At 51.2% G+C, this 23,149-nt stretch overlaps 1 protein-coding gene across 1 annotated transcript in view; it reads left to right on the plus strand.

The window, feature by feature from the left end:
• Positions 1-22,683, plus strand: part of atp2a3 (ATPase sarcoplasmic/endoplasmic reticulum Ca2+ transporting 3) — a 34,690-nt gene extending 12,007 nt beyond the window's left edge. The window contains 25 exon segments of the mRNA XM_062484880.1: positions 1,090-1,194; positions 1,808-1,946; positions 6,268-6,348; positions 6,660-6,745; positions 6,985-7,449; positions 10,950-11,038; positions 12,517-12,619; positions 13,510-13,524; positions 13,526-13,609; positions 13,611-13,643; positions 15,302-15,341; positions 15,344-15,417; positions 15,539-15,757; positions 16,025-16,042; positions 16,044-16,269; positions 16,272-16,360; positions 16,906-17,126; positions 17,219-17,255; positions 17,257-17,368; positions 17,371-17,421; positions 17,573-17,658; positions 18,448-18,581; positions 19,294-19,411; positions 19,552-19,669; positions 20,002-22,683. Of these exon segments, the coding sequence (XP_062340864.1) occupies positions 1,090-1,194; positions 1,808-1,946; positions 6,268-6,348; positions 6,660-6,745; positions 6,985-7,449; positions 10,950-11,038; positions 12,517-12,619; positions 13,510-13,524; positions 13,526-13,609; positions 13,611-13,643; positions 15,302-15,341; positions 15,344-15,417; positions 15,539-15,757; positions 16,025-16,042; positions 16,044-16,269; positions 16,272-16,360; positions 16,906-17,126; positions 17,219-17,255; positions 17,257-17,368; positions 17,371-17,421; positions 17,573-17,658; positions 18,448-18,581; positions 19,294-19,411; positions 19,552-19,669; positions 20,002-20,045 (2,787 nt within the window). The 3' untranslated portion in view covers positions 20,046-22,683.
• Positions 22,684-23,149: the final 466 nt, after the last annotated feature.

Genomic DNA, 23,149 nt, shown 5'->3' on the forward strand with positions numbered 1-23,149 from the left:
TCTCTGACCTCACAAACGCCTGTTAACCCTTTAAAAAAACCATTGCTCCTGCATCTAGGCTATTCTATTCAGAGGGACCAGATTGTCCACATAGTAGACAAAGGGTCCTGCCTTCGTCTTCTGGGTAATAAGTGCATGAGACCGGAAAACTACAAATTTGAGACCAACCCAGTCCTAGGTATTCTTTAGGTTCATCATAACCTGCTTTCTAAATATTGAACTGAAGCTTGCTGAGGAGGAAGTTTTGTATCCTGTGCTTATCTGCAGACAGACAGAACACTGATAATCTTATGTAGTCAGATCAGGTGACTCATCCACCTGCTCTGTGTATGTGCAATGTTAACACGCCTCAGCAGTTTGTCACATTCCATCTGCAGAACATTGATAATGTGTTTCTCTGTGTGTGTGTGTGTGTGTGTGTGTGTGTGTGTGTGTGGGTGTCAAACTTGCTGTATTAACGATATAGGGCTACTACTGTTGAAACCTCCATCCATCCTCTCTTTCCCACAGTCTCACTCCATCATTGAATGTGCCCTCAGCCATTTAGGCACCCCGTATGCAACAGAAATGTTACCTTTTCCTAATATTACGCTTCATTCATTTCCTCAAACTGACCAGTGTTGCCATTTTAGGTCTGAAGGAGCTTTTGTTTCCAGCGAGCACCTGTATATACTGTAGAGGAATAGCCCTAGGCCCTGTCACAATCTTCCATGGCAACAGTCTGTCCATTGTACTGGTTGGCTGGTTGAATAGAGCAGGCAGTCAGTGGAGCACCAGTAGCGTTATCCTGGTGATGTTATCATCCAGGACCTTAAGTTGAGGCCACAGGCTCACTAGACTACACCCACAGCAAGGCACAGCTGGAGGGGGGGCTTTTGTTCATTCTCCCGAGGTCACATACTGCACATTGCAGTCGAAGGAGAACTGCATGTCCTGAGTTTTCTCAGGACTAGGTACAACCTTTGCTGTTTTCACTCTTGCCTAGAACGTGTGAACAAGTGAACAAATTGAAAGGTAACTGATAATAGGAGGGCCTTATGTTGGCAGAGAAGATTCTCACCAGCTGGATCCTGTGTGTGTGTGTTCTAGGTGTTGGCTTTGTTTGAGGAAGGGGAGGAGACCGTCACCGCCTTCGTCGAGCCCATCGTCATCCTGCTCATCCTCATCGCCAACGCAGTGATCGGCGTCTGGCAGGTGAGGTGTGTGTGTGTGTGTGTGTGTGTGTTTCTCCTGCTATATGGTTTTTCTGTTGGAGAAGAGCCAGTGTGGAGTGACACTATATGTACTGGATATATGCCTGATCCCTTTGGTTGCTGGTATTATATGACAAGCAATAGACCCAATCCACACATCATGAGCAGTGTTTGCTTAGCACTCATTATACATGTCGGCAGGACTTTATTGTTGGGCTGCGGATACAAAACACCTATCAATGTCTGCATGGAAACCATGGATTCCACCTGTAGTTCTAAGACAAGTACCTGTACAGTTTTTGCAGATCCCATATACTATAATATACACCTTACTGTGTACATATCCACCTCATAAAAGCCTGTAAAAGTAAATCCTTTACTAACCTTTGAATGTCAACAATAGACAAGCGTAACCGTAGAACCCAACAGTTAAGTGCAACCTAACCTCCTTTTGCTGGAAACGAGAAAAAAAGAAGAATGTGTGAATCACACTGGCGACTTAAGGGAAACAAAAGGTTTGAGCATGACTTGGCACACACCGCCCTGAGTGGCATGAGTGAACCAGTGACCTGAGCCAGACATCCTGCTCAGCCCGCCTCTGCTCCGTCACCCAGGAGCGAAACGCCGAGAACGCCATCGAGGCGCTGAAGGAGTACGAGCCGGAGATGGGGAAGGTGTACCGGATGAACCGCAAAGCTGTCCAGAGGATCAAGGCCAGGGAGATCGTCCCCGGGGACATCGTGGAGGTGGCAGGTGAGCTGGTGCTCGTCACCCGGTCCTGTTAATGTCAGCGTTCTGCTCTGCTCACCCCCCTGAGGACTCTCTGTTCCCCTTCACGCTGTCTGCCTGAGTGCCCGGACTGAGTAAGAGCGAGTGCTACTGAATGTACACACACACGTTACTGTACACACACTTGCGCGTGTGACGCTCCGGGCCAGTGGGACTGGAAACATCACTGGAATATCTCAAGCTGTGTTACATAAGAGCCTTTCATCTGGGTCTACAGGTGCCAGGGCCACAGTGGTGTGTGTGTGTGTGTGTGTGTGTGTGTGTGTGTGTGTGTGTGTGTGTGTGTGTGTGTGTGTGTGAGAGAGTGTATGTGTGTGTGTGAGGGGAAAGCTGTAGTCCATAGTGGCTGTGGTTGTTTCTGCATTTAGAGACCCATTTAAATGTCCACAGCACCCCCCTACGCTTTTCTAAACTCTTCAGTATTACCACCTGGATGTTGCTAGGTGTTTGTCAGCTTCCCTCTCACCCTAACAGGTCCTCCTACACACACACACACACACGCTCTCCCCCTGCTGTCAACTCACCCATGTGTGGGTAGATTCCTCTAAAAATAGGCTTGTTGTTACTCTGATTTCAGTGCATCTGTGTACGAGAGACCCCTTTTCAAGTCACGGCGCACACAGACACACACACACACACACACACACACAGACAAATTAAAATGATTTCATCATCAAAGTGATTAGTGTTTGTTTGGGTAGACCTTGACTTTGCCTTGCTAATGATGTCTTTCAGAAGCAACAGAATAATATCTTGAGCAATGGAGGGAGGAGGGGGAGAGGGAGGAGGAGGGAGGTGGGAGGGAAAACGCACCAGAGAGGGAGCACAGCATTCATTCATAATCACGACACTGCTTGGCAGTCACACCACGAGAAGGAGAGGGAAGGTGCATGGTCTGAATAGACAATGAGGCAGATGGAAGGTTTTCACTTCATTCAAGATTCAAGAATGAAATTCTTGGTCGGTTGTTTTTTTTCTTTTCTTTTTGGAATCTCTTGAGCTTTGAGTCAGACGTAGACCACACTCCAGATGGAGCAGCGTTCTAACAGTCCAACACTGGACTGGAGGGGGAATGTGGGCTCGTTTGAGATGAGGAGGGGACAGGGCGAGAGACGGACGAGGGAGAACGTAAGCGGTGTGATGGGGGGGGGGTGTACATTACCTGCAGCATCACCCTAAGAAACAGAAGCTCTTTGTTTAGTGTGTGTGTGTGTGTGTGTGTGTGGTGCGTGCCTGGTGGCTGTGCATGTGTGTGTCTGGGCTACGCTGTGACAAGTCCACATTCCTATACCCCCCCCCCCCCACACACACACAACGCACACACACCTCACAAAGCATTTCCCACCTACACCGAGGAGATAGCACACGAACAACACACTTCCATGCAGGCCCCCCCCCCCCAACAACCCATTACCGTGGCAACAAGACTGAGCCCGCCTCACCTGTGCTGTCGCCCTCTGCTCTAATGGTGTCATTAATCTCTGACTAGCTTCATCGAGAACTTTACTTCTGTCTGAGTTCCCTAGACTGGGCTGTCATAATCTTCCCCAGGCTATTGTTTCCACAGCTAAGGGCTAACCTTGCTAGCTGCTGTCTAAATGGGCCGTGTCTGTCTTCTGGGCCGTGGGTTGTCTGTCTGTCAGGGTCCCAGTGGTCAGACTACCCTCCACCAGTGAAGATCTGGACACTCATAATGGACTTAACAGTTCCCAATCCCACCCAGAACAGTACCTGCTGGCTTCTGAAAGCATGGGAGGACCCTGCCTTGCACTCTCTCTCACCCACTTAGACATGCATATAGACACACACACACACACACACACAAACCAGGACTGTGGGTTCAGGCCTTGGAAAAGCAGCCCTCCTCCAGGGAAAGAGTTCATCCATAGACCTGGGCTGCTTTCCATCAGTCACAGCGACAGGCGCGCTCCGCTGCAGACACATCAGAGTGAGAGCTGGCTGCCCCTGAATGCCAGGGGGGATGAATGGAGTTTCTCATAGCAAATCTGTCATGGCAAGTGGAAATGGCTGGAGCTCTGGTCTCAGGGAAGCTGTTAGTCTTTCATTGGCGGACTGGAAAGGGGTTAGGGGGGCGAGAGGCGAAGGTCGCATCCTACTTTTAAATATAGCCTCAGCCGTGTGGGATGAGAGTTTTCAGAGGTGTGTGAACTAAACCAACCACTGAGGATTACCTGGGTGCGAGTGTTATTCTAAAGCCTTTCCCGGAGCATGGCATGGTATGAAGAGCAGAATGCCTAACCCTCCTCTCCATCGTCATCTTACCCCCTAGCAACCCTTAAACAACAGGAAACAATTTGGCTGTTGGTAAAAAATGTATCCTCCCCCCTCGCGTTCAGAAAAAAAGTGCTCAAAATACAGTGCTCCTCTGAAACTCGCCGGCATTTGTTGATGAAGAAAACTGCTGTTTCCCAGTCTTTTTTATCTACACTCGGTTTAGTAAGTGTCAGTTCCATGTGAGCTCCACGCCAGGGTATAAAGCAAGCTCTGGAAAAGTAGACTGCCCACCACAAGTCCCTTTGAGGAGATAGAAAAAATAAATAAAAAAGTGTATATATTTACACACAACTTTCCACCCTCCCTTGCCTACCTCCACCCGCCTGCCTGCTCATTGTCCCTGCTGTGCCAGCCAATGTTACAGCAAAGTAATGATTTGCACCTCCAGTGGAACTTTCCTGGGGTAAAAAAAAAGAAGAAGATGGAAACGCTCCACTGGACGGGGGTTTCAGGAACCAGGACGGGCTTAATTGAAGGCCTGAGGAGATGGAAACCTGGGACACGCTGCTTGGGAAACACCACGGCCGTCCTGCATGAGAAGGTGTTCCCCCTCGCCGGCTTGCCAAGCGTGGAGAGCTGGAACATCTTCACAGCTACATGTTCCACTGGAGCTTCTGGTCCCTCAACAGGAGTTTCACATGAAACTGGGAAGTCCAGTTCCACTCATGTAACCACGGCACGTACTGCGACGTACTGTGTATAGTAGTTATACTTAACACACACTTGCTGTGGAAGTAAAACTAAAATCAGATAAAGCTGCTGTGCTGTCAAATCGATTTAAGTTGTTGATGTGGAGGGTTGAGCAAACGGTTTAGTCTGCTTTCATTGTTGCCCAGAAAAAGCATTATCCCCAAGCTCTCTGTATTAGCATTTAGATAGTGTCTGTGCCAATTCAAACAGATTGTGTGTGTGTGTATGAAGGCTAGGCTGTTGCCCTCTGCCTGCCCTGCCCCCCTGTGGGGTACATCCCACTTTCACATCCACACAGTCACCTCTCCCTTCATCATTCTAATGGAGCACCTCCACATTAGTGTCAGAGATAACGTGCGAGAGCCTGGCAAACCTGGAGAAATGTGAAGAATCATAACGACTACAAGATAGAGAGGCAATTCTCTGAACTTTTTCATTTAAGCCCTACTTTGAAAGTGGTGAAAACAATTTCAGAAAAACCTATTATAATGTGGGTCTCTTTTTATGGTCCCCCCCCCCCCTGAAATCACTCAAACCCCTGTTTTCTCACTCTTGGTGATGTGTCACTGATGAAGGAAGGAGGTATTTTTTTTGCTGACGGCGTGGAATCATCTCTGCTTCCCCCGTCCTGATTTGACCCTGGAAGGCTTTCAATGCCATTCATCTTGAAGTGGAAGCAACAAGTAGGGTTTAGGGATTCGATGGTTCAGCACAACAATGCACCTCAATGCTTTCGTGTGAAATATGAGTTTAATTCACTGCGGGGTGGAGGAGGCCCAGTATATGGGCTGAGGCAAGCTTCCCTGGCCTGCCTCTTGTTTATGTCTGTGCGGTGAGAGGTTCTGAGAATCCGAGTGGGCAATTGATTGGTTTGGACTGCTAGGTGACTCGATCAGAGCTTTATTGACACACAGTTGTTTTTCCGGAGAGTGAGCCTGGTCTTTCAAGGCAAAGGCTTCCTTGTTCCTTTTCCCTTCCTCTAAGCTTTTTTTTGGGGGGGAAATCTCGATAGTCATTTGATTCTGTGGTCGGTGATTGAATGGTCAACTAAAGAACGGCGGGGGGAGGATATAGGGATCGTCCTGCGGTTTCACACTCTGTTTTCCTATTTCCTTTGTGATTACACCACCTGCACCGCCAGACACGCTTTCCAATAGTTCATTCTAAAGGTCGCACACATTCTCCTCCTCCTGTTTCCATTCCCCTCCTCTTAGATTTTTTTGTTGTTGGATGTAAACAATTGTATGTCTACAAGCCTGTGCCCTTCTCTAACCCAAACGGCTGCTGTTGCTGTGTCTAGTCGGCGACAAGGTTCCTGCAGACATCAGGGTGACCTCCATCAAATCCACCACCCTGAGAGTGGACCAGTCCATCCTCACAGGTAATTCAAATCCACCACCCTGAGAGTGGACCAGTCCATCCTCACAGGTAATTCAAATCCACCACCCTGAGAGTGGACCAGTCCATCCTCACAGGTAATTCAAATCCACCACCCTGAGAGTGGACCAGTCCATCCTCACAGGTAATTCAAATCCACCACCCTGAGAGTGGACCAGTCCATCCTCACAGGTAATTCTGGGACTCACTGAGGGGCCGAGCTCCCCTTTACTTCACCAGCGTGATAAGCTGCTGAAATCCCCCTTGTCTGCTGCGTGTGTAAATGACTGTGATCCTGTGGCTCCTCCCCTGCAGGAGAGTCTGTGTCTGTCATCAAACACACCGACCCCGTACCGGACCCTCGCGCTGTCAATCAGGACAAGAAGAACATGCTGTTTTCTGTAAGCTCCTCCGTGTCGCTGGGGGCCATGACTGTCTGGCCAGCTCGGTTCTCTTCTGCATGTGTTCGAGCCAACATTCCACAGGCACAGACTTTGTGTGTGTCTGTGTGTGTGACAAGTGGATTTTGTGTGTGACTACCGGTATCTGGCTTAGAGTACTCTTTTTTTTCGTATTCTCCTCCTTCCCCTCCTCCTCCTCTCCCTCCTCCTCCGCCCCTCTCCTCCCCCTCCCCTCCCAGGGCACCAACATCGCTTCCGGACGCGCCATCGGCATCGTGGTCTCCACCGCCGTCTCCACGGAGATTGGAAAGATCCGGAACCAGATGGCGGCCACGGAGCAGGAGAAGACTCCGCTGCAGCAGAAGCTGGACGAGTTCGGCGAGCAGCTGTCCAAGGTCATCTCCCTGATCTGCGTGGCCGTGTGGGTCATCAACATCGGCCACTTCGGAGACCCGGTCCACGGGGGCTCCTGGGTGCGCGGCGCCATCTACTACTTCAAGATCGCCGTGGCGCTGGCCGTGGCTGCCATCCCAGAGGGCCTGCCTGCCGTCATCACCACCTGCCTGGCCCTGGGCACGCGCCGCATGGCCAAGAAGAACGCCATCGTCAGGTCCCTGCCCTCCGTGGAGACCCTGGGCTGCACCTCCGTCATCTGCTCCGACAAGACGGGCACCCTCACCACCAATCAGATGTCTGTGTGCAGGGTAGGTGGGACCAGGGAGGGCGTAATATAATAATAATAATAATAATAATAAGACTTTATTTATATAGCACATTTCATACAAGCTATATATATGCTACTGTCCATGCTATTACATCCAAATGTCGAATATTTCAGTTTGTTTGGTGTCTGGATGTTTGTGTTCCAGACACCCTCTGCATTTCTGCGATGTAAATGATATGATGCTGTGCAGTGTATGTTTGTTGTAAGGGAGTGTTGTGCAAGGCTGAGGTAGTTCCTAATATAGGTGAGCGTGATTGACACTTCCTTCAAAACACTTGGGAATGTTTTGCCTGTGTGGTTTGTGGGAAGGCGAGAGGTGGGGTTAAGCGTTTGATGGAAACTCCCTGCAGCGGTGTAGTTATGTTTACTTTCGTCGGCCGGCCTTTGGAGCGCCGGCGTGTTGGTACAGCTCGCCGAGCCGCAGAGCGCGTCCGTGTTCCGTCTCCCAGGACCCACCTGGCACGCTGGGCCGACTCCTCCCACATCTCAGACTGACTGAACATTCCTTTACATAAGGTGTTGTGGATCATGGAGCGCACGCACTGTTAACCTGTCTTTACACACTCTCACACACCTACACACACTCCTGTTTTAGGCTGGTTAGAATGCTCTCCTCCTTTCCCCTCACCACACCACTGCCCACTTGATACACACACACACACACACACACAGAAAATGCCAAACCTCCTGTTTGTCTTGGCTCCCATAAATCGGGCACCAGGCTTACACACACACACACACACATACACACATATATACAAACGTTGGTTAACTCCTTTTACCCTCACATTTACCATTTGACCCCTGACCTCTGATGACCCCTGACCTCTGATGAAGATGCCCTCCTCCTCCTGCCCTGGCCACATGTAGACCCTCAGTCACAGGAAGGTCACACCTTCAGCACCTCAGATGCTCAAATGAAAATGCCCTCTAAAGTCAATGTTGTGCTTGACTGGAATCACTGTAGCAGAGAACAAGCCTGTTTATGGGGGTTTGGCTGAGAGTACTGGCAGTGCAATGATTGTGTCTGCGGGTCATTGGGAGTATGGCTGCCTAGCCGTCTGTGGCGGCGTGCGGAGGAACAGTCGGCTCGTGTCTGGACATGACTGCCGCTTTGAGGGTTTGTCTCTCTGCTCAGACCTGCAGGAACGAACTGCGGGTCACCTGTTTGTGTGTGTGTGTGCGTGTGCGCACGTATGTACGTCCGCTGGTGGTGTTGTTTTCCTATAAAGCGGGCTAGTCTCTTTCCCAGTTAAATGTACACTACCCACACTCAAATGTCCACCCCCTCCCTCAGTCACCCCCCCACCACCTCCCCCCTTCTCTGTGATGACATGGGGCTTGGCCTGTGTGACGTGTGGCATTTGGGAGTCCCCTCAGAGCAGAACAGAACATGGTAATCTGTAAACTGGCCCTGGGAACCTACAGGAAAGAGCCTTGCTCTGGTCAATATTTACCCTGGCCTCTCAGCTCTACTCCCTGGGCTGGCCTTGTTAGCTCACTGCTGCTGGGAGATAAAGGCAGACGCACAGAAGCACATGCGCACACACACTCACGCTCCTTAAATGGGTGGGTTTCTGTATTTTCTTTTCCATTGTCTGTTGGAGTGATAGGGAGGCAATTTCAGAGTTGCAAACAGAAGCTGTCATTACAATTTCTGTTTGAAAGTAAAACTGTGTGTGCGTGTGCGTGTCCGACCGTTTATATCTCTGCCCCAGCCTTGAACCGACACATTCATTGCTACGTTGTTACTGATAGGAGGAAACCAGACGGTAATATCCTGTTTCCTCGCCATGGGGATATCCCCCTGACATACAGAGGGAATCCCTGTGTGTCATAACACCATGGTTCCTCTGCACACAGGGGAGGGGGTAGCCCTGCCGGTGTCACGAGCAGCACCATCCAAACACACGCCCCGCCACAGTGAGTCACAGAGGGCAAACTTCAGGCACGGCCGTTTCACATCGCGCGAATCACACGGTCGCCCTGTTTCCATGGAGACCGCCGATCACGGAGCGAGCGGAATATGGAGTGGCGGAGAGCAGCCACGGGTGACCATGAACATGGGGGGGGGGGGGGGGGGGGGGGGGATGCGTCTGAGGGGTGCGTCTGGGTGGATTAGAGAGCGATATTATATTTGGGAATTTGTGCCTGACACAGACAGGGGAGACTTCAAGGTTGTAAGTGTGTTCTGGGAGAGGGCTGTGTGTTGTAGAGAGAAAGAGGAGGGAGAGATTTACAGCCTTGAGGAGCCCTCCCGGGCCCTCATCTCTCCGTATTCTCCTCTCTCAGAGAACACGGCGTCCCATTCAGTCTGGCCCTCCACCACACACACACACCCACACCGGGGCAGGACAAGGCAGTGTGACAAACATTATCCTCCAATCTGCTATCCCGGTCCCTCTGTCCTGTCCTCTAGACCTGCTACCTCTGATGAGAAAACGGACTGGGCAGTTGGGTCGTTTCATACATACGTTTTGGGACGGAGATGAGCTGGCCTGGATGCGAAGGGGGATTCCACCCAGACGTGATGCAGCGCAGATGTGTGTGTTGGTACATGGTTGTGTTTACAGCCCCTCCTCCAGAGGGGCTGTAAACACAACCATGGGAAGCTGCCCTGCCCTCTGGAGAAAGCTGAGCCACGGGAGCAACCACTGTGGAGGGGAAACAAGGGTGTGTTGGACGGCTGCTTCATTAATTCTTTAATCAGCCAGATTTAATTGAGTCCAAGCCGCCAGGGAGTACTTTCCTGTGTGTGTGCATGTGTGCAAAACAAGCGTGTGTGTGTGTGTGTGTGTGTGTGTGTGCTTGTGAGGTATTCTCGTTGCGCCAGGCCAGGTGATTTAGGGTGATGGAATATTAACGAGGAGCAAGCTCTAAGGTCTACACTTCTTTCTGTTCTCTCCATCCCTCTTGCCACCATAGTCTACTCTCCCTTCACCTCCCTCTCATCCCCTGTTCCTTCTGTCCACAAGAAGAGTAACTCGAGCCCAGTAGTAGCTCCCTGATGCCAGCTGGAGAAACCGAGAGAGAGAGAACCGGTTGGAGCAGAGCAGTGTCTGGCTGAGTGACATCATGCTGTCTGTGATTGGTTGCTTTTTGAGGAAAAGCTCTGTGTCGGGTGGGGCTGGGGTTGAATGAGTGTGGTTGTGCAGGGAGGTTTGGGAGGGGTGTGTGTGTGTTTGTGTGTGTGTATAACTCTGTTTTCCTTCTGCGTCAGAGGGCCGAGGGGGACAGGGTCACCTTCACCTTTTTCACGGCCCTTTTCTTTCAGCCTGTCAGACAAATAGCCAAGCTCTGTCTGTCTGTCTTTCTCTCTCTCTCTCTCTCTCTCTCTCTCTCTCTCTCTCTCTCTCTCTCTCTCTCTCTCTCTCTCTCTCTCTCTCTCTCTCTCTCTCTCTCTCTCTCACACTCTGTCTGTGTGTGTGTGTCTCTCAGTATGTTGAACTTCCCTCTCTCCTGTTCTCATGTCCTCTCTAGATGTTTGTCGTGGACAAGGTGGAGGACTCCAGCTGTGCCCTGCATGAGTTCACCATCTCAGGCTCTACCTACGCGCCTGATGGAGAAGTGTGAGTATACCTCTATATCCTTCTTCACTTTGTCAGTGATGGACTGCAGAGGGTATGTCAAGTGTGTGTGTTGACCATGGCCCAGAGCCCACACGCACACACACTCCTGTGGTCTCCAGCAGTGAAAAGCTATTGTGTGTGTGTCGACCTCGGACACCTATTTTTACGGCCTGCAGTGGAACAGCCTTGGGCCCACCATCAGGTCTTTCCTCTGCCTGCTCCAGGATCCCCTGTCTTCCATTCATCTGCTGGAAACGGGCTGTTTGAAGTCTCCCCCCCCTCCTCTCCGCCTCCCAGCCAGCCACCCCCCCCCCCCCCCCCCCGCCCAGACCTCATCTCCTGTTACACACTGGAACATACAGCTTGTGTAATTAGGGCGGTTTCTGTATAGTTTTTTAATAGAGCAATAAAGCAGTATTTTACTACAAGAAGATAAATAAGGGTTTGGTGCCTTTCAGAAGATTTTTTTATGTTTCTGAAAAGGGCCACAGCTTGTCTCAAGATATGGCTTTTTATGACAGAACAATCGCTCGGACTAATAGCCTGTTATTGGTTCAGTGTTGCTGTGGCCATGTTACAGCCTTCTGTGATCTCAGCCTGACTGTATCAGAGTGACCAACTCTCTGGTCTGGATCCTGACAGGACTACAAGACCCAGCAGCCTTCCTTTCAACCCACTCCTTCCTCATTAGGAAGATGGACTACAGTCCAAAGATGACTCATTGTAACTATAGGTGCTCTCCAGGTGCGCCTTATCTGTAACTCTCTTAGTCCTGAATCTATACTGTAAGGATTGAACATTACTGTGTGGCTAAAAGGCTTAGACTTGATGATGCTGAAGTGTGTGCATGTCTGTGTGTGCGTGTTATTCCCTATAATATTATGCAACATCCCAGTGTGGGTTATTGTGTGGGTGTTGCACTAGCAACTGTTACTGCCTCTACAAGGCTGGCTGCCATGGTGCCATGTAACCACCCCTGGCACTTTCTCACACACACACACACACACACACACACACACACACACACACACACACAGGGCGGCTGTGGCTCAGGGGGTAGAGAGGGTTGTCTGTTAATCGCAAGGTTGGCGGTTCGATCCCCGACTCCTCCAAGGCCATGTGCCGAAGTATCCTTGAGCAAGACTCTGAACCCCAAGTTGCTCCCGATGGGCAGGCCGGCGCCTTGCATGGTAGCTCGCTGCCGTCGGTATGTGTGATTGAGAGTATGAATGGGTGAATGAGAGGCAAACATTGTAAAGCGCTTTGAGTACCGCTAAGGTAGAAAAGCGCTATATAAATGCAGTCCATTTACAATTCACACACACACACACACACACCATCTGCACCACACACCCCTATATGCCTATGCGCGGCGACTGCAGAGGTCAACTGCCTTATACATGACTACACTAGCTGTATGTAGGTGAAGTTGCGTTATCTTTGATGTTTGTCTTAAAGTGTGTGTGTGTGTGTTGCAGGCTGAAAGGGGACACACCCGTGCAGTGTGGAGACTACGATGGACTACTAGAGCTGGCGACAGTGTGTTCCATGTGCAACGACTCCTCACTGGACTACAACGAGGTCTTTACACAAACACATATTCTTACATGAACTCGACATGTGGGGGAACAGCACCACATTCACTGCCTGTCGTGGGGCGGGGAGAGGTGCGATACACACTCCAGTTTGTGGTTGCCATGCAAATGAGTTTGTGGTTGCTATGCAAAGCCATCTCATCCCACAGTTTTGTTCAAGCAAGACAGGCTTACAAATGTACTGTGTACACATCATAAATACATGCGATGGACACGGAAACACGCACGCACACACACACACTCTCCCACCCACGCACTCTCCTCCCACTCACTCACTCACTCACTCAGAGCTGGCTCTGCTAATAGCAGATGATCTCATGCGACTCTAATGTGGGATCTTGTTTGTCTGACTTCGATTGCTTCTCTCGCCCCTTTTGTTATCCCCACGGTATCATGGTAACCATACAGGGCCGTGAGAGAAAGGGAGAACGCGCACATATAGATTTAGACATTTCTTACAATACGCGTCTTAAAGTATGCTCCAGTACTCTAAACCAAATCACGTCCAAACGAAATCCAACTTTCTCGTCTCGCCCTTCGATTATGAGCTATGTCACAAAAGGGCTTTGCGGTTGTCCACAGTCCACAGATCAGCACCAACTCCAAAGACAATCGTTCCTAAGTCAATTACAGCTTGTAACCTTTCGCCTGGCCACCTGAATGAAGCGTCTGATGGTCTAACCGGAGATGAAGTGATGGGGGGGGGTTGCGGAGGCGGAGGTGTGGAGTCGTCGGAGCAGCTGTGGGCAGCCTGCCTGGCCTGGTTGACCCCTCAAGAGTTAGGCAGCCTAAGTTCACCTTCCAGACTCGCCCCGCATGCATACTAATGGTGATGTTGTCCACCTCTTCCCTGTGTGTCCTTCCCCGGTCTGCCAGGCCAAGGGGGTGTACGGAGAAGGTGGGCGAGTCCACGGAGACGGCCCTCACCACCCTGGTGGAGAAGATGAACGTCTTCAAGAGCGACCTGTCAGGACTTCAGCAAGGTGGAGCGTGCCGGGTCCTGCAACTCTGTAAGTTGTGTGTGTGTGTGTGTGTCTTCTAACGTTCAACACATGGGGGCCATCCTGAACACGACATGGGCTCCATAGCAGCTTGGCTCTTCTCAATGAGTTTCTTGGGAACCCAGGGACAGAGGGTGGTTTTGTGAATGAAGGATCTGATTAAAGGCATAATGGCTACTGTCCGCAGGCTTGATTGCTTCAGTGTAGCAGGCTACAGCTCTGGCCCAGCCCAAGAGCTCCACGTGAGATCTGCTACTGAGCTTGCCTCCTGTCTGAGCCAGCTTGACCAGTGGAGCCTCAGTCTGGGAGACAGTCTGGGAGACAGGTCTGAGAGACAGGTCTGGGAGACAGGTCTTGGAGACAGGTCTGAGAGACAGGTCTGGGAGACAGGTCTGGGAGACAGGTCTGAGAGACAGGTCTGGGAGACAGATCTGAGAGACAGGTCTCTGAAGAGCCGTGGGTCATCCCGTCTTCCGTCTGGTGGAGTGTGTGATGGCCGGTCGACGGGCATGGGAGTGGAGCCTCCCAGTGCAGATGTGAATGACCGCCGATCCTAGATTTCCACTGAACTCCAGATTCACTCGAGGTTCACTCGAATCCCCAACGGCCTCAGCCGCGAGGAAGAGCGGAGGGCCGTCTGTGACACAAGCCCTCGGAGGCTAGAGATAATATTTAGACAAGCCCGGGAGTTTATGAAGAGGCCTGCTAGACTTTTCAGTCCCCTGTCAGGCCTTCCTTCCTTCCAGGGATGTCCTCTCTAATGCACTCCACGTCGAGGGGATCCTGTGGCGGAGAAGAGCTACGGGCATGCTTCGCTTCTTCCCCCGCCGCGGCCCGGCGTCTACTCCCGGCGTGGAAGGGCGGAGCGAGGCTCCGTCTGGGCGCTGGTCTGGTCACGTCCGTCGTCTGGGCTGGGGGGGGGGGGGGGGTGGGGTGGAGGGGTGGGGGGGGGCTGGTGTTTACCTCGCCCGTTTTTTTTTGGAACATGGATGGCAGGCCTGGGACTGGAGCGGAGCGCCATCTACTGGTGTACCAGGGACAATGCACGAGTGAAGGGAGATCTAATAATGATTTTATCAGCGACCCAACTATTTTATATTTCATCCATATCTCAATCGGAAGATCAGGCAGAATAGAGGGGCTTCTCTTCTAACTCAGCCAGCTTGTCTAGTCGCTTGTGGCAGCACTTTGGCTTCCATGAGAGCAACTGTCCCTTGCCAAAGTGTCCCTTTGCCACCTGTTTGGCACAGAAGTTGTTTACAAGGTGGATGGCTGTCTGGCAAGGACGGTGTCAGCTGCTGCCTGTAGCTGGCAGTGCCAATAGACAGACAGACAGGCAGACAGGCTGCTGGGGAGTGTCTGTTAGACAAAGCACTGTAGAGCCCCCCATCCATCCATCCGCCCAGCCTCTCAGGACCCCATCTGGCACTCTCGGCTGCCCTCATACAAGCCTATCTCCAAGCAGCCCTGGAGACAGGAGCACTTAACGTTCTCTGCTTTTCTGTCTCCCCTGTATGTCATTTATCTCTCTCTAACCCCTGTCTCTCTGCCCTCTCTCTGTCTGTACCTCCTCTCCTTCTCTCCCCTCCTCCCTCTCCCTCTCCTTCTCTCCCCCTCCTCCTCTCCCCTCCTCCTCTCCCTCCTTCTCGCTCCTTGTCTCTCCCCAGACCATCAGGCAGCTGATGAAAAAGGAGTTCACTCTGGAGTTCTCCGCGACCGCAAGTCCATGTCTGTGTACTGCACCCCCAACAAGCCTGGCTCCCAGAGCAAGATGTTCATCAAGGTGAACACGCGGCACCGCGTCAGACAACGTCCGAAAGAGAGGGGGAAAGGTTTATCTTCTCGTCATTCACCTTCGACCATTGACCCCCCCCTCCTACCTCCACCCCCCCCCCCTCACCCAGGGAGCCCCAGAGAGTGTGATGGAGCGGTGCCAGTACCTGCGTGTGGGCACAGGGAAGGTGGCGCTGACTGCGCCCCTGAGGGAGCAGCTGAGCGCTCGGATCAGGGACTGGGGCACGGGCCGCGACACGCTGCGTTGCCTGGCGCTGGCCACCAGGGACTCCCCTCCCCGCCAGGCGGACATGGACCTGGAGAACTCCACCAAGTTCGCCGAGTACGAGGTACCAGACCCGACAGGTCACGCACGGCCCGCTAAGCCCGACTCCCCCCCCCCCCCAGAGAGGAGGCGGTCTCAAATATGTCGTTTTGTTTCTGCTGCATGGTTTTCCTCTCGCTCACCCTCTGCCTTTCTCTCTCCTCCTCTCTCTCTCTCTATCTCTCCCACTCCTTTCTTCTCTCTCCTCCTCTCTTTATTTCTCTCTACCCTCTATATTTCCCGCCTCTCCTCTCTCCATCTCCCCCTCCTTTCTCCCCCCCTCGCCCTCCAGACTGGCCTGACGTTCGTGGGGCTGTGTGGGCATGCTGGACCCGCCCAGGAAGGAGGTGATCGGGGCGATTCAGCTGTGCAGCGAGGCGGGCATCCGCGTCATCATGATCACCGGGGACAACAAGGGCACGGCCGTGGCCATCTGCCGGCGCATCGGCATCTTCGACGAGGACGAGGACGTGACAGGGAAGGCCTACACGGGCCGCGAGTTCGACGACCTGCCGCCCGAGGACCAGAGGGACGCCGTGAGCGCGCCCGCTGCTTCGCCCGCGTGGAGCCCGCCCACAAGTCCAAGATAGTGGGCTACCTGCAGTCCTTCGACGAGATCACGGCCATGGTGAGCAGAGGGTTAAGCGGGTGCCTCTCGCCTACTATAAACCCCGCCCCCCCCCCACGGCCTCACCCCCCTCATCCCCTCTCCTCCCTGCTTCATCCCAGACTGTTTTATTGTGACTCTGAGTTTGTACCCTGGTGACTTACGGGCTGAATGAGGCCATTCCCTCAGAAGTAGCTTTCAGAGCTGTCAGCTGGGGCCCCGCTTCACTTCCTCCTGTCTGACAGACTGATGAGGGGGGGGGGGGGGGGGGGGGGGGGGGGGCTGACGCTGGGAGCAGAATGATGTGTGAAAGTGAAGTCTCTGTCTAGTTTGAACCTGATATCGCACTCAGAAACAGTTAGACTGCGGGCTGGAATCCTCGTCAATTGATTACAGCTGGACTCAAATAAGGGTCTTGGAAACAATGTAGTATTTATGCAGTAAATCTGCACACATGAGAGGCTGACTGATATCATTAGATTTGATGGACGATCTTCTCTTAGATAAGCCACAGCCTCACGATGCTCTCTCCATCCCCTCCTCTCCTCCTCTCCCCCCCACTCCAGACTGGTGACGGCGTGAACGATGCGCCCGCCCTGAAGAAGGCCGAGATCGGCATCGCCATGGGCTCGGGCACGGCCGTGGCCAAGTCTGCCTCTGAGATGGTTCTGTCCGACGACAACTTCTCCACCATCGTGGCCGCGGTGGAGGAGGGCAGGGCCATCTACAACAACATGAAGCAGTTCATCAGATACCTCATCTCCTCCAACGTGGGAGAGGTGGTCTGGTGAGGAGACGGACACACAAACACACACACACACGCACAGGCACAGTGGCTAGCATTTCCTCGTGGATCCTCACGTGTCTGTCCATCAACAGCATCTTCCTGACGGCCATCTTGGGTCTGCCGGAGGCTCCTGATCCCCGTCCAGCTGCTGTGGGTCAACCTGGTGACAGACGGCCTCCCCGCCACCGCCCTGGGCTTCAACCCCCCCGACCTGGACATCATGGACAAGCCCCCCCGCAACCCAAGGAGCCCCTCATCTCTGGCTGGCTCTTCTTCAGATACCTGGCCATCGGAGGTGAGGCAGTCTGCTCCAGGGACCAGATGACCAGATCTAAATGATTAACCTTTCCTTTGGACATTCACATTTAGATAGTCTTCACTAGCTAGGCTTACCTATTCCTTGTTAAAGCAGAAACCCATGATTGCGTGACTGTGATCCTGTCTAGGGTATGTTGGCCTGGGCACCGTGGGTGCTGCCACCTGGTGGTACCTGTTTGACGACGCAGGCCCTCATGTGTCCTTCTATCAGCTGGTGAGTAGAGGAGACCACCAAGACTGCGTTCTCAATCCCAAAATCTCTTTCTTTTTTTATCTTATCTTTCTTTTTTATCTTTTATCTCTCCATTTTCTGTGTGACGATAAAAAAAAGAACGGTAATCCAATCCTCCAGTGTTTGTTTTCGATATTCGACTTCTCAGGGGGGGGGGGGATCAGCTCATGTGATGAGTTACTGTCGTTGCCCATCGGCTGTTGACCCCTGACCTCCCATAAATAGACACAGACAGATCTAGAGATGGGCAGTGAGGGAGGCCGTAGCGTGACAGGAGAGAGGACGAGGTCAGAGAGCGATGGACCGCGTCCAAGCCTCTCCAGCTGCTCCTCGGTCACATCTGCACTCCGTCGAACCAGGTCACACAGGGCCGTGGGGACTCCCTGTGGCCACACACACACACACATGTGCACACACGTGCACACACATGCCGGCACAATGGTCACTCTCTGGTCATCAACCTGATCCGCCAGGCTCCTCTAGATCATTTAATGAGCTCTGTGACTGTCAGGTAAACAGCGGTCCGTTCGTTTTAATGGATTTGGACGGAATCCAAAATGAATCAAGCTGAACATCACTGTTCCTTCCTGTCTGCTGCTGTCATTATCTTTCCCTGAGCTCTACTGCTGTCCTATCTCCTCTCTCCTCTCGAATGACCCACTATGAGGCCTGCTGTCTCTCCCCCCCCCCTCCTATCTCCTCCTGGCCCAGACTGCTCCATTGCGAGGCCTACTGACTTCCCTTCTCTCTCCCCTCTCTCCTCCCTCACAGAGACACTTCATGCAGTGTACAGAGGAAAACCCCATGTTCCAGGGGATCGACTGCGAGGTGTTTGAGTCTCGCTACCCCACCACCATGGCCCTGTCTGTGCTGGTCACCATAGAGATGTTCAATGCTCTCAACAGGTAGGCTGCCAACACCGATTAGCTCAAATACGCGACTGTGTTCTTTCATTAGACGGCTCCACTACGTAAATAGACACTTGCTCAAATCCCCTGTTGGCACTGGGTGCTGCTTCCCCCACCGAATTAATCAATTAGTATATAACTCCTCTCCTGTCTCCAGTGTGTCTGTTATCACTGGGTAGTAATGCAGTCAGATCCGGACATGTCTTTCTGTTATTTGGGGGAAAAGAGAGGAAAGAGGAGGAGGGAGGGGAACTGCCCTCCGGTCTTCCCTGGTTTCTCATGGAGCAAACCTGTCACTGGAGCGCCACAGAGAGCAGCTGGGTCTCCTGACTAGGGAGCACCACCAGAAAGGGAGTTTGAGGGAGCAGAGCTCGTTTGGCAGATGAACAAGCGGCAAGTGGGTTTTATCTCAAGCCAAGCCAGACAGTATTTACATTTGCTGAGGAAGCTCATTGTTTGGATTTAATTCGAGCTTTACCAATCTCTGAATGTGGATGTATCCTAACATAATCTGGTTACTGACTGAGGGAGCTTCTTTCTTGACGTAGTAACTTTCTCTTAATTTTATTTAGCTAGCTTTATTTACAGCCTTATTCAGCTTTCAATCATCAGTGTTTTGTCAGCGCTATACACTAAATCATCAGCAGTTTTTGTCTGCTGTTAGTTCTGTGTTAGTGCTACTGTACATGTTGACCTTTCCCCTCCCCAGTCTGTCTGAGAACCAGTCCCTGATCCGGATGCCTCCCTGGGTAAACATCTGGCTTCTGGGAGCCATCGTCCTCTCCCTCTCCCTCCACTTTCTCATCCTCCACGTGGAGCCGCTTCCTGTGAGTACGGTTCTCTCCTCTATCTCTCTCTCAGTCTCTCTTATAAACTTACTCACTCTCTCTCTGTCTCTCTCTCTCTCTCTCTCTCTCTCTGTCTCTCTCTCTCTCTCTGTCTCTCTCTGTCTCTCGCCCCTCTGCAGCTCATCTTCCAGGTGACTCCTCTTCACTTCTCCCAGTGGATGGTGGTGCTGAAGATCTCCATTCCAGTCATCCTGCTGGATGAGGCCCTCAAGTACATCTCCAGGAACCACTTAGAAGGTAGGAGGAGAGCCTCACGGTTCAGAACAGCAGTTTCTCAGGGTTCACATTCTCAGGGTAACTAACTTCAATTAGTGACTAATTCCGGAAGACCTCCCACTGATCTGTCTTTCTCCTCTCTTTCCTTTCTTTTTCCTGCATTCCTTGTGTAGCCTAAACACTCTCTCCTCTTGCCTTTTATGAAAAGGTACTATTTATTCCTCCCTTTTCCACCTTTTAAGTTTCATGCACTGGTCCAAAGAACTAGTTTGTCATGTTTACTGACCAAATGTCACCTTTGGACCCTAGTTTGTCATGTTTACTGACCAAATCTCACCTTTGAACCCCGACAGGTGAAGAGGAGAAGAAGTACAGGAAGAGACGGCAGCTGAACTAAGAAGACTCCTCCCCCACCCTCCGCCACGCCACATCACATCCTCCCCCGCCCACCCGCCGCCACTCACACAGACACACATGCCTCCTCCTCCTTTTTTAAGATAGAACCCTCTCTGCCTCCACCAATCCCGACTCCTGCATGTCCGACAACCACTAGAGACGAACAGGGCATGAAACAAACGAGTGTGTTGGTGCGTATGCCAGAGCATGTAGTGTTTGTGTGTGTGTGTGTGTGCGTGTGTGTGTGTGGGTGAGCGCATGCCTGTTGGGTGAACGAGTGAGACGGCGAGCGTGTGTGTCTGTGTGTGCGTGACAGGGCGAATGCAGCCTGAAACAACTGCGAAACACACCGAATTCTTGATGCTTTTTTTTTCTCTCTCGCTCATTTGCTTTTTACTCTGTACAGTACGTAGTGGTGCAATAACTGGGGTGGAAGAGAGAGACAGAGAGAGAGAGAGAACAGTGAGGAGAAGGGGAGGTTGAGAAGACTGGCTGTGAGAGTGAGGGAAGGGTGGAGGGAGGGAGAGGGACACACCCTGGAGAAGACCAGAGAGTCTGGCATCTCCCCTGCCACGAGGAGGGCTGTGGGGATCTGGAAACTTCTGTCATCCCAGCACAACGCGTCGTGTCTCCACTGAGAGCACTTTCTGGATCTTTCTTCTTGGGTTTCTTCTTTTCCTCCCTTCTCTCTGCCTGCTGTTTGTTCCGCTGATACGTTTGGCATTCCCTCCTCCTCTCTCTATCCCTCTCTCTTTATCTCCTCCTCCCTCCCTTTCCCTCCCTCCCTCTCCCTCTCTCTCCCTTCCTCCCGAGGAGGCAGCTGTGGTTCTGGGCTCTGACTCATAGTACCCTGGAGTCTGTGTGAAGGAGTCTCTCCTCCTGAATGTGTGAATAGCTCAATGCTGCTTGGCTGCTTTCTATAGCTCTTATCGAGGAGTCAGAGGGAACAGCTCACAGAGAACCAAACCAAATTGTAAACAAGTGCACAACCCCCCCCCCCCCCCCCCCCAGTTATTATTTAACATCAGCACACTCTAATCAATATCAATGATCAATATGTAGTGCTCCAAATATGGTGCACTTACCTCTTGGGACAGTGGTCACATATGAATGTATTTTTTATCAGGCATTTACTCCCTTAGATCGTCTCGTCTCTTGAATCCTGAGGCTTCACTTCTCTTTGCGACAGTTAAAACCGTAGGACGAGTTCATCTCCCGCTCTCTTGGACGACGTTTTTCGTGTTGAGTGTCGGCCGTCCCAGCCCCGGTCTGTGAGCTGCTCTCTCCTCCCCCTGCTACCGCCAGTGCTTTAGCCTTTAGCTCCAGGTTCACGTGGGTGTTGTTTTTAAAAGACTAATAATAATGTATTTGACTGAATGAACCCCGGAGGTTTGGCTCGTTTCTTTAGCTCTTGTCTGTAGGGTTGCTGTGGACCTGCGATGGGTTGGCTCCGGGGGAGCACGTTCCGGTGTCTCATCCTAAAGCCCTCTGCCACCAGGCCTAGGCCGGAGCAGACAGCCAGTCAGACAGTACACAACACCAGATATGAAAACTCTAGGCTTACATCCTGAAGAGATGATCAAAAGTAATATATTGAGTCTGATACTAAGCAACAAGCTGTCTCTTGTTGTCTTGTACAACTCAACTTGATTTGGAGAAAAATATTTGGAAACCAGGATGCTGTGTCACTGGGCAGGGTGGAAGTTTAGTCCTGGCCTGCAGTGGCATTGGGCTCAAAGGCCCCTTTTTTGCCTCTCAACCTATCTCAGCTCTAGTCCATGGTGGCAACCAAGCATGCTAGCACTCAGGCCCCTGGGCAGGCAGGCAGTGTAGGTTTGTACCGCCTTGTTACTTACTACTGAATCCTTGAACTCTGTACAGAAAAGGAGAAGATTGCATGGAACCTTGTTACTGTAATTAACAGCCTAAACAGTATGTAATATTTAATTTTTTTTGATAACTCGCGTCAACAAAACCTACTTACCAACAGCCAGAGAGCTGCAAGAAACCATTTAATTTTTTTCTTTGAGCACATGACATCTAAGGATCTTTTTTTTGTTTTTGTTTTTTTTTTGTAGACTAGTCAAGTTGTTTATTCATTGTCAATGTTTGTTTTTACGGTTGTTGTTATCTGTGTCTTTTACTTTAGGGAAAGAATATAATGTGTAAAATAAATAAAAATTAAGGTTATGGTAATGAGTAATAAAGATAATTTCAGTGAAAGTAATCTGGTTTCAGAATGTGTGTCTGGTTTGCACAGAGCAATGACCAGTGATGAATCCTGGTTAATGAAGTCTTATGCGTGTATATTGAAGGGCTTGGTGTGGCTGCAGGCTCCCCTGACCCCCAGTCTGCTGCTCTAGTCAGAAAGCCAGTCTAGTTTCCTGGCTTCGTCTGCTGTAGTAACCACCTATGTGTGTGTCATCAGTGAGGGAGGGATCAATCCTGAGATCCACTGTTGTCATTGGACCACTCTCTCCTGTTTTGCCTTAAAGCAAACACACGTGGGTCTCTGGAGCCTGAATCCACCCAATCAGATACAACGGATACTCTGTATTGCCTTGATGAAATTAATTGTGGACACATGATTTTATATATGAAAAAGACATGGAATAAAGATTATTTATCTTGTTATTTACTCATAGTTTGTGCTTTCATTTTTTTCTTTTTGAAGAATAGAACTTTAGACAGTTGCAAATTGCCTGAGTTGAAAAGTGTATTGTTTATCATTTGCCAGTAGATGGCGATAACATATCATTTCTAAAAGAGAAAGCCTTTTCCATTCAAAAGCCTCCACTTTACACCAGGCGGCCATGGAAACGCTGCACGGAAGTAAGAAAGATCATTCAAATGTGAAATGGCCAAGTGAGGGCTGAGCAGTGAGCAGGTATGATGCGAGGTGATCGAGACTTCCTGCTGAGATGGTGAGTCAGGCACCTGAGCTCACCTGTGTGTCAGATTATACACAGCATCACTGTACTGTGCAGTCAGAGTGAGCATTAGCTCTTAGTCAGACACGTGTGCTCGAGTAACATACCATGTAATGACAAGGACGGGCTTAAGGACGCTCTTGAACACTCACCAGAGGGAAGCGTGGTGGTTTTT

Source organism: Osmerus eperlanus, chromosome 19 (genome assembly GCF_963692335.1).
Source record: "Osmerus eperlanus chromosome 19, fOsmEpe2.1, whole genome shotgun sequence".
NCBI classification, from domain to species: Eukaryota; Metazoa; Chordata; class Actinopteri; order Osmeriformes; family Osmeridae; genus Osmerus; species Osmerus eperlanus.